Source organism: Anguilla rostrata, chromosome 16, assembly GCF_018555375.3.
Source record: "Anguilla rostrata isolate EN2019 chromosome 16, ASM1855537v3, whole genome shotgun sequence".
Lineage (NCBI taxonomy): Eukaryota > Metazoa > Chordata > Actinopteri > Anguilliformes > Anguillidae > Anguilla > Anguilla rostrata.
The window spans coordinates 25,909,048-25,920,405 of NC_057948.1; the positions used below are offsets into that span (position 1 = coordinate 25,909,048).

The 11,358-nt window shown below is 40.4% G+C and overlaps 1 protein-coding gene across 4 annotated transcripts in view; it reads right to left on the reverse strand.

The window, feature by feature from the left end:
* LOC135241625 (SH2 domain-containing adapter protein F-like) overlaps positions 1-10,923 on the reverse strand; it is a 67,602-nt gene extending 56,679 nt beyond the window's left edge. Inside the window, exon 1 of one of the 4 annotated variants that reach the window (XM_064312166.1) lies at positions 10,205-10,923. In XM_064312166.1, coding sequence (XP_064168236.1) covers positions 10,205-10,636 — 432 coding nt within the window. In that variant the 5' untranslated portion in view covers positions 10,637-10,923. The remainder of the gene's footprint in view (positions 1-10,204) is intronic. The other 3 variants (XM_064312165.1, XM_064312168.1, XM_064312167.1) reach the window with 3 other exon arrangements.
* Positions 10,924-11,358: the final 435 nt, after the last annotated feature.

An 11,358-nucleotide genomic window follows, 5' to 3' on the forward strand; every position in this document is an offset into this window, starting at 1 on the left:
GCTGCATTTGCACCTTTCCCGCTGGGAACAGCTCGCAGTGACCCAAGCGCTGACTGAAACGACTCCTGTCAAGACCTCGATTTAAGTGTTTCTTTACTGGATTAAAGCACTCTTAATATACAAAAAGGTACTCAAGATCAAGAACTTGATGACATGCTTGACAAAATCCAATTTCCTTTCACTGCACTTCTCTCGAACCGCGTTACAGATTTATCCGTCACAGCCTCTGTTCAGAATAAAATAATATCATTTAAGGCAATTTGTTACGGATGAATGGATTTGGGCGCGTAAGCATACACATACACGAAACAGAAATTTACATGTCCATGCAATTATTATTCCTCTGCAAATTTAACACAACAACCCAACGACACTGGATTGAGGTGTTGAAAGAGGGCTTGCATACGTGAGTAAAAACAACCTGTAGCTACAGTAAACTGTTCTGTAATATAATAGGACAGTGCAGAATACTGAACTGTGCTACTACTGTTAAGATGGGATGTTTGGGGAGAATGTAGACAACCACCAAGTCAGGAAGCAAGATTACAGGACTAGCAAACTAATTTAAGATTTAATCCTGGGTTTACCCACTTTAAATTGGGGTATACTGTATGGTAATAGTAATTTAAACTGCATGGCTAACCTGTTCCGGAGCAGGTTATGTTCATGATCAGACTTGAAAGCACCGCCCTTTGACCAATCAACTTGAAAAGGGGCGTCTCCATTCCTGCAGGATCGATCCTGTACAACACAGGGGTGTTTCCACAGGGCAGAGATTATTTTGAGACTGAAATAATCCACTGGCTTTCTCCTTGGATACACCACATGAAAGATGTAGATTGTCAACGGAGGGAGTACAGTACATATGCAAGCTTCTTAAACCCTCCGCGGCCATACCTACTTCCCTTAATTATGGGACATAGCCAAAGTCCCATAATTCTTCACTTTACGATAAATCTTGTATCAATTATAAGGTTCATGCGTTCTAGAATGAGCAGTCACATTAGAAATAAACTGTAGGACAGTTTATGTGTGTACATTTATTTGCAAGTAGTGGTTAGATAAATAAGGTATTTAACTAACAAATTTATACTGTTAGCAATCTTTTCGCCAAACCCTCGTCCCCAGCTTTGTTGGCGGCAATAGTGATACTTCTTTACATTATGATTAGTTTATGTTCTTCATATCCGTCCTTATCGGTCGTTTTCCCTCAGGCGAGAAATACACTGCTTGAGTAAAGAATAAACTGCTTGAGTACAGTCCATGCAGTACTGCCAAAGGCTTGTTTTAGCAATGCCACTTTTATGGGAATGCTCCTTGAGCTTAATTAACAAAGCCCATATTCACTTTAGCAAGTGAACCACCTTTGTGATACCGGTTAGGCTCGAATTGCGGTTGTTCATTTTTGTGAAGCCAGCTAATGCAAAGAAACCCTGGGCAAGTTAAGCTTCCTTCATGGTATAGCCTACTCACCAGACCTCAGGCTTTCTGTGGTGAGAGTACAGTTCAACCAATTAAGACCAGAGACAGGCTGACACTGGGAGCGCCCTATATCAAACAACCATCTTCACAGGGCATTACATCTAAAATACTGACCAAGAGAGCATGATTCTCCAGGACATCTCACACTGTCAGACAGCTCTGAATAAACTTAAGAATTCCCATTGGATTTTAATGTGTGCAAAAAATAAAATAAAATAAACTGACCCTACCAGAATTCCAAGTGGTGAGCTCAGTGAAAAGGGAATGTCACCAAATTGTAAACACTTCCTCTCAGGAAAGGGAGCACTTCCTTAATCCTGAAATGGCCCACTTGGCCATTATTTTCCATGAGCAGAAGTAAACATGGCCTGCCTCTAGTCTCAAAGAAAATGATTCCTTCTGTGCTCCTTAACTACAAAGCTCTTCCTGCCAGTAAAGTAGAAAATACATTAAGATAGAGATAGGCAAGGGATTTTGTCTTGAAACTATGACCTTTGCTTGCTCAAACTATACTGCAGAAATAGACTAATAAAATTTAACATAAAACTTCAGACATTTTCCAAGATGCGGCTATATTATGTTTTCTATTAGATTCAAAATGTGAATATCTAACTGTCAAAGACATGCTAGTCCTCCCGTATAATGAGGAAAGGGCTAAGGGTCTCTAGAGGAAAAAGAAACAAGAGCCGCAGGTTTTCAGTGTTCTCTACACACACAAGCCCAATGTAGAGGGTACAGTGGGATGGGTCAATAAATGTGACTGGGTATTCTCAATTAGGAGTGAAATAATAGCAACAAATAGGGGCCTGCCATGAGTCTGCATTTATACCATAAGGAGATGTATCTTTAAAGAAGCATAAAAAACACACAATATAATTAGGTTTCATCAATGAAGCATTTTTCAAACATTAGTTGTCCAGACTTGGTCCAGCCAGTGAACCCGACAGGTGCGCATACATGTGCACCAACATGAGGAAACTGATGAAAATGAGGCGAACCTGAGTGGGACAGTGGGAAAAAATCTCCAAGCCTGCACTGCAAACGACTCTCTCCCCCACGGCAGATGGAGGCAAAGGCACATTCAGGCAAACCCACTACATCAGCAAGGGGCAGAACAGAGTCGAGCAGGGGAAACTGACACAGCACAGTCCAGCTGAGAGGAGCATGCTTCCCACCAGTATAACTCGTCAGTGACTGAAGACTCTAACAAGGTAGCGCCACTATCAGAGGCACAGATCTCACGCTTTTGACCCACATCAGTTGGTCATAAAAGGTTTCTCCTCTAACCTCGTTAAAACAGAGTCCAAAACAGCTAGTCTACACTATTAGGGAGCACTCCAATGCTTTAAACAGCAGAGAAGAAAACATGGTCAGACAGCAAGGTGTTGTTTTGGGACTGGAATTGATTATCCCAATTACAGCGTTGTTCATTCAGAGAGAGAACCATGCCAAGATGTACCAGCGAGGCAGCTAAAAATATCCAACCTTCGTGCGGCCCGAACATCCGTGCGCGAGATGGCATAGAACCTCAGGGCTCCATTTTGTTCCCCTTTTAATCAGCCTGTAATGGTCTGGTTTCCCAACCATTGCTCCCTCTTGCTGGCAGCACTTTGTCATTAAATAAAACACTTCCATGTGTCTACTGGTTCTCTCAACACACTGACCAGCACAGCTTTCTTACTGGCAGGCAGTGCTTTGCCAGAGATTGAAGGAGAAGACTTCACATACTGAGGTGTCTCAAGAGATAAATCCAGCCTAAGCTTTGCACGAGCATATTCAGTCTAGTCTAAATCTCTAGAATGAGACAAAATATAAATGGCACACACACACACATACGCACGTACACGTGCACACACACACACACACACATACACTTAAAGAAAAGGCATAAATCAGAAGTTCTGAACTCCAAACAGCACGTAGCCAAAATTTCTGAGAAAAATTCCTTTCCCAGGTCAAACTCATCTTCCTGCCGCAATGTCCTTCCAGTGACATCACCGAGATAATGAGCTGGAATATATAAAAAATACAAATTACACAGCCAGTACTGGCACACACCTCTAACTGTCAAATTCCTTCCCCCAAAGAAGACTTCAAGAGGCTCAAATCAGATGATTTTGGATAGTGCAGAGGGCTTCGGAAGTAAAATAAATGAATAATTTGGATACTCATTCCCTCTACTTGAATAGCATTCAAATACTTGGCAGTGGCAGTAGGTTGCACGCCAAAAATGATGGGTAAAAATTAAACAAATTGATTATTTTGTTAACTCACACAAGGTTTATATAAGAGTTTTAACACAGGCTACAGAATTTGATATGAATAAGAATGCTATGGAAATGAATTTAGCACTTGTTATTCATTTGCATTACCCGAGTTTTAAATTTCAAATGAGTATCTGAATATCCGGATATTCATTTACATTCAGAGAGGACACAAGATTCTCTATGGAGCTACAACGACTGTGAGAAAGTTTCTAAAAACTTCTAATTTAATTAAGCAGACAATATACACACATTTCAGCCTCGTTGTGTCGATATTATTGAAAAATGTAGGTATCATTGCAACCTTTTTCCCTGTTCATGGGATTTTCTTTTTTTAATTATACAAAATCCCAAATAAATTATGTTATTGTTTGGTTGGTGGCCGAGCTGCATATGTATTAAGTGCATAATCTAATGATAAATCTGACAGAATTTCCTCAGAACAGATAGTCTTGTCACTGTAAGGTGCCAGACAGTGAAGAACAGGTCCTCCTGTTTTACTTCCTACATTCTTCATGTTGACTTATAAGATCTAAAAAACAATCAAGACAGATATCCTTAACTGTATGGTAGTGCAAACGAATCGGTCGTTCTTACACTTGAGACTCAAAGGTGACAAAAAGAGAAATATTCCAAACATGCAATTTCTTGCCTACAGATTATGCTGCACAAAAAGATGCTGACTTCTGGAAACTGAATTAAGAGGGCCATTTCCAATACAGTTCTGACATTTAGCAGAAGTGGTTATTAAACCCAACAGGTTTAACTGGATGCTAACAGGGGGGATGTGCAATAGCCATCAGCCTGAGCGCAATGCTTTGAAATAAAACTGAAAATCTTACAGCGATTTCACCGTTAGAAGATCAGGAACCCTGCCGACATGTATATGCAGCCAGCAGCAGACAGTGGGCCCAGTAGAGAACAAAGGCCTAGCAAGGATGCAGTAAACCCTTAAGCCCTCCCCCTTAAACCTGAGAAATGATTTTCCAAACTTAAACCTTAAAACAGACAGACCTTGAGATTGTGGGAAAATGTACTGGCAACCAGGCTAACACTCCTGGTTCTCACGGCTTCCTTTCCAATGGTTTGGGAATGGTGCCCTGTGTTCCCATAATTAAAGCAAAAACTCATTCAGATCACAGAAAAAACCCTCATCATCAGTTCAAATCATCAGAAGAAAATCTGACAATATTGTAACCACCTAGGCCTCCTATCAAACCGTGAATTCCAAACATACTGACAGGGCCCTGGCCCTGTGAATTACATCTGACAAAGAATTAGGCAATTAACATAAATCAGCATCACTAACCTTAAAATTGAATACAAAGGCTAAGGACAACACAGAAAATTAAAGTCACATGTAAACATCTGTTCTTTACTCCTTAAAATGACATAAATGCCATGTTAGCAGTTAACAAGAGATTTAAAGTTCAAAAGCTAGCAAAATGGGATCAAATGGGCTAGCAACTGAAAAAAAAAACTAAAAAGAAAAAAGAATTATTAGAATTGCCATACTCCTGCACAAGTTTCAGAGAAATAAGTGCTTTTTGTTTTCACTGCTAAGTAATTTAATGAGGGGAACACACGGTATACAATAGACATAGCAACATGATCATCTCAGATGTTCAACCACAACTCTGTACTTAGCGCTTTATGGAAAGCCTCAGTAGGCTGCAGATTAACAGTACTGAAAGTGTCTAAAAACTGAGTACTGTGATGGATGATTAGCTAGAGTCATTGTTCTTTAAGGAGGCTGCAATCAAATACTTGTCTGTAATGGCCTTGATGTTATACAACCATCAGACTTGGCTGATTACTGCATAGGCCTGGCACAAGCTGGAACTAAAGCAGACTGATCCTAGTGCAGCTGCTCTTCCATGTCATTACCTGCAATTCAGGGGTGGATCCTGTCCAAAGCTGAGGTTTTCCCAAAATAAACTCCACATTGCTCCTATATATTGACTGAGAATCAGGCTTTGTGAAATCAAAAATTGGTGTAGCAATCATATCACTTACGCAATGATTTGAACCCAGGTCAAAATGATCAAAAGCAGACTGTCCATCCCCTTTTACGCATATGATGCTCTCATTTTTGTCGTCAGCGCAGATGGAAGCACAAGTTATGCAGCTCTTTGGCGTGTATTCAATCAAGCGTCACTTCATTTTGGAGATTGCTGAACTCACTAAGCTGTGCTTGTGATGAAATAAGTAATCTCACTGAATAGAGGAAAAAAGGCTGACTGAATCCACCGTTTCAACTAAGTATGCCAGCATTGACAAGTAACACGTTTGCACTGAGCTGAGACAATCAGACACTAAGTACAAAAAGTTATCTTAGTTCCAGTGGAAAAGAGATGTGTGTCTAGGCAGAGAAGCAAACGAGAGCCCAAAAAAAAAAGTCATGACACATCCCAATTAGTACACTATTATAAACACAAAGCACGTCTATAGACAAGACCTACCAATGCAAGTGCAAAGAACTGGTCCTTCCAACGTCTAACACAGAAATTCTCTCAATGAACTTAATAACTAAAATAGAGCTGTAACAGTGAAATTCACATTCCCAAAAGTAAACAAATGATCACAGTAGGCAGAAAACATATTAGCACTAACAAATTATGATTGGCATGGGTGATTTCCCCCCCCCCCCAGTCAAGCATACACAAGCCACAAACACCAGCATGCAAATATTCTACTGAGGAGAAGGGAACTGTTTTAACATTGAGGTTGCAATTCATCCTCTTTGTGACTTTTGGGGCAGCTGAGAGAGGGAGGTTTAATTAGTGGCACGGTAGGCTAATCATCCACTATGACTCACTGTACCTTATAAACAAACAAAAAAAACAAAAACAAAAAACTTGTTTTTTTTTTTTTTTTTAATCAATGCATGTGCTTTCATCCATGATAAATTCTGTGCCGTGCTTGTTATTTCACAACTCCAATCATTCAATAGCTAAAACGGTGAAACCACCTCAGGTGGCCTGCACTCTTTTTAAATCACTGTATATTAAACTGCACAATCAAAGAATCCAATGGAGACAGCCGCAGGGTCCGTTTCCCCTGCGCAAACCATTTCAAACAGCTAGAGAGGATAATGAACTTACAAAGCACATGTTGAAGCACTGCTTGGACAAGATAAAGCAGGCTTTCGGGAAGTACAGAATTACCACGCATTGCTGAAGGATCCCAATCAAAACGGCAATATGGGTGGTGAAGAAACAGGAGTTGTAGCCTGAATTTCTCTGGTCATAGCCATTCAAAATGGACCCTTGTGTGCCATCATAATTTACCAGCCCATTGGCTGTTTATTTAAAAAAAAAAAAAATTCTTTACACTCTTTATTAAGTGCAGTTGCCAATGCTAGCAGGTTTGGCCGATGACATCCATATTGCGCACAGCTATTCTGATTGTTTCTGATTGTGATGAGAATACAGTGATGATTTTCCTCCAAGGTTGCTGACACATCCATCTCATCAAAATAAAAATATTTGTAAGCATTACCGAAGCATTGTCCTATGTCTGATTCACCTATTAAAAAAGGGAGTTTAAAAAGGGCTATTAATACTGAATGAGCTATAATATCCACAGAGCAGTGGCATTCCTCTCTCCACTCATTCACTGTCTGTGTCACTCTTTCACTTTGTTTCAACAGGAAAGTGTGGCAATGCAATGTGGGGAAAAAAGACAAAAAAAATCAGGGGGAATTGAGGCATTAGCACTGAGTCATATCACTGAGCCAACCAAGTAACATAAAAGCCATGTACTGATAGTTTATTTATACGAAAACAGAAGTATGCACTTTAGCTGCTGTTTGATATGAGACAGAGTTGGTTTGGATGAGACTACTTTTTCATGGATTTCCCTGCCTACAGCCATGCGATCCAAAGCCTAACCACAACCTGACTCTAATCTTAGCTGTTGCTCCCAACTGCAACTGTGAGCAAGTAAAGTTGGTGTAAGGTGGCTTTTCTGTACTGGTCTACCTCTGATGTCTACTGACAGCACTATATGGTTTAATAACACAAGCAAAAATACAATAACTAAACCAAATGCAACTTCTCAATCTTTCTCAAGTTCATATCCTCTGCAACACTGAATGCTTTTAAATACCCAGTATGTTTTTTCATTGAAGATCAATCCACAGTTAGTGCTCCTTGATCCAGAAAGAGTTTATTAATTTTCTCTCCTGCATTTCCACATGCTTTCTTCAGTTTGGCACAACTGCCCACTGAATGCCACCAAGGAATGCTCACAGTAAGCAAACGTAGGCATTGCAGACTCCAGTGAGATGTAAAAAGAAACATCTCAGCAGAATCTAAAATACATAGATAGCATCTACTTGTGGAAGTGAAACATCATTCCTTATTGCTCCCTGCCACTAGTCCTTTCATCAAACCACAATGAGACAACAGAATCTGTACTGAAGGTCTTTTTTGGAGAGGGAGGGGGAGGGAGAGGGAGAAAGAGTAATTATTCAATTATTAAGTAAGTATGCAGGTAGATAAATAAATAAATAAATAAATGTTTTGATTTGTGCATTATTCTCTTTATGGGCTGCTTCAGAATGGCTGAGTTCATAAACACAATCATTGCATGAACAATATCACATAATGCAATGAAACTACCTGCAGTTAGTAGCTTTTGTTGCTGTGTTGGATTTTATAATATAGAAGTCTTAGCTATGGTAAATAAACACATACATTAAAGTATAACAAATGAGCACTTAAATTACTACTATGACTACACAGTAAGATGCCCAGTATTAATAAAGTAGTTTGATTCGCAGACAAATAGACTAAATGCAATTTATTGAAATTACTTCAGTCTTCATTTATTCTACATCACTTTGAACTACTAGAGATTTTCCTCCAGAACAGCTCAACAGAAAGTGTGCAACGACAAGAGCCTAAATGTTCTCCTTTTCTGATATCCCTCCCCCTCAACCTGCACATTAGTTCTAACCAAGTATTACAAATGCAGCACCTGTGTTCGTCACACCCTGAGGCAAGGGGAGTGGAGCATGAAGCTCAGAGGAAGTAACACATTTATGGGTTGGAGGTCATGGTGACATAAATTATGTACTGCAATAAAAATACAGGCAAAACATCAGAATTGTGCTTGTGTTCAATATCACTGTGTTCTGGCAAGACCCAGCTTTCCACACTCCCGTGATGGCACTTGTCATGGTGAGTCAAGTTGGCAAACAGAAATTAAGCAACTTCTTGACGTGGTGAGTGGTAATGGTGAGTACATGAGTTGTGCAGCTAGGGTGTTGCCTACATTGGGCAATACTTCTGCACCCCTTCTCAAAAGCGTAGGTGTAGTTCCTGGATCGTCTCCTCCTCCTCGCATTGATATATGGTGAAGCAGCAATGTCACGGCACAGAATCCCATGTATTCTTGGATGGGTTAATAATATTACCCATAAAAAGTCACAGGGACGCGCTCTTAAAAATGCAAATGATCTTTGAACTGTGCACCTTGTCAGACATTTATCAGAGGTTCAAACTGATATGATTAGTGAATAAATCCAATGGACCCTTGCTTTAGGAAGTGATTAAAGTACTTAGTCTGTATGTTCTAGAAGCACCTTTAAATCGGATTTTCGGTTGTTTTCACCTTCAAATCGGTCTCTGTGTATTGTTTCTGTAATAAGTGACAGCCTAGTAAACCAAGCGGTACTGACAAGAAATCTAAATTTGTTCGGTAAAAATTAATAGTGTACAGATGTATTTTATCTGAGAACAAAGAACGCAGGCTAATGTTTGTTTAAGGCAGAGGAGTAACCCCTTTCATAAACTACATGGCACCTGCATGTCGGAAGAATACATTTCCTGGAATGATTTCAACGCTTCCATTCCAAATATCGCCTTCAAGCACAATTCCTGTGCCATAACTAGACTTCAGTGCCTTTTTTAAATCCCTGAGCCAACTTATTTGGCTATTTGCGTATATCTATTCAATCACATAAATTAAACAATCAGAACGTGTGCAAACGTGGCTTAGTTTATGTTGGTAGTCTGGAATAAACGCGTGTTTTGAAGCGATAGCATATCCTACATGATGGGGCTAAACATGTTTGAAAATGTTTGCAGGTTAGCCAACTGATACCAGCGTGGAAGTGGCTGGCGGAAATTTAATTTCCACCCTAAGCAACGGACTAAAACACCGTTTTGCAAGTTATAGATTAAACAAACGCAAAAACAAAAAATACGGCTTTGAATATTTAGGAAACTACAAGCAGTCTAGCCTTTAGGTTATCCACTGCGGCTTTTTATATGCGAGTATCCTTTGTATTTTACGCGTACACAAACATTGACTACACGAAATGCGTATCGCGTACTCAACTTTTCTCACTGACCTTACAGTCTCTTTGAAACTTTAAAGGGTTAGATTGTTGTTATACAAACTACAAAGTTGCACGTGTGTTCACGCTGCATATTAATTAAGTGCCTTACCTTTTCTTGTTTGTTTTCTTGCTCAGCGGGAGGGGAAGTAGGAGATTTCACGTTCACAGCAGAAACCGCTGTGGCTGGTAGTATGCCGCTGCCTGGAGTCGAGTTGGTTTTCTCGATCGTTTCCACCTTGATAAGACGGTGCTTTGGTGACACGTATTTTATATCTGGCGAGCCCAAAGAACTCAAACCTGTTGAGAGTGAAACATTTCCACCTCCTGTGTAAGGGTCCTCGAAATCCATGTCTTTCTGTAGTTTGTAAGCTGCTAGAATGTCCGGCTGTGCGGGACTCGGGTAGTGACAAGTGGCCGCCGAGCTTGGCTGGTGGTTGCCTGACACAGCGGAGAGGCAATGCCTGTAGTCCGGCTTTGGGGGAGCCGGAGGTGGCGCTTTGGTGGTTTTGAACCCTAGGTGTTCCTTGAACCATTTGGCCATGCTGCCAGCGCATCGCTTACAAGTCAGTTTTGAAATTTCGATCCACTTTTCCTGTCCTAAGTCCTCATCTACTCTCCGCGTCCGGGTCCTTGGTTCTCCCCGACCAGAAGTATTGACTATTTATTTAGGTCAGATCCCGTTTCTGTTGCCTCCGCCGCTCAGGAGTCTGCGAAGCTTAAACCTTCTCCAACTACTAGAACTAAATTGCAAGGACAGCCGTAGTAGCTACTGTACACTTCAGCACACTCACAGCGCTAAGCAATATGGGAGAGCTGGCAACTGGGTATTTAAAGTCATCTGCTCTGTCTACTTACCTGGGAACGCTCACTGCCACCTACTGGACCAATATGTTAATTAAACAGTCAGATATAGCTCTTCACAAAAACGGTGACTAGTTCGCATCCACATAACTATTATGAATGTGAATCAGTTACATTAACTACGTGTACTTATATATAGATAAAGGTACAAGTCAAGTAGCCTATTAATATGTTGTAGTTAAGATGCCATCAGCATTTTCTTTGGAACCTATTGATGCAAATAACTGATGTTTTCCAAGTCTCGAGAGCAGGTTTTCCTAGTCTTGTCCCACAAATAATTTGCGTCTCGGGAGAATAAAATTTGTAATTGGTGATGAACATTCTGTCAGACCCTACCTTACGTACCTAAACAGTTCAATATTTCCATGTATGACAGCATTCTGGCACAGCAATACAGGAAGG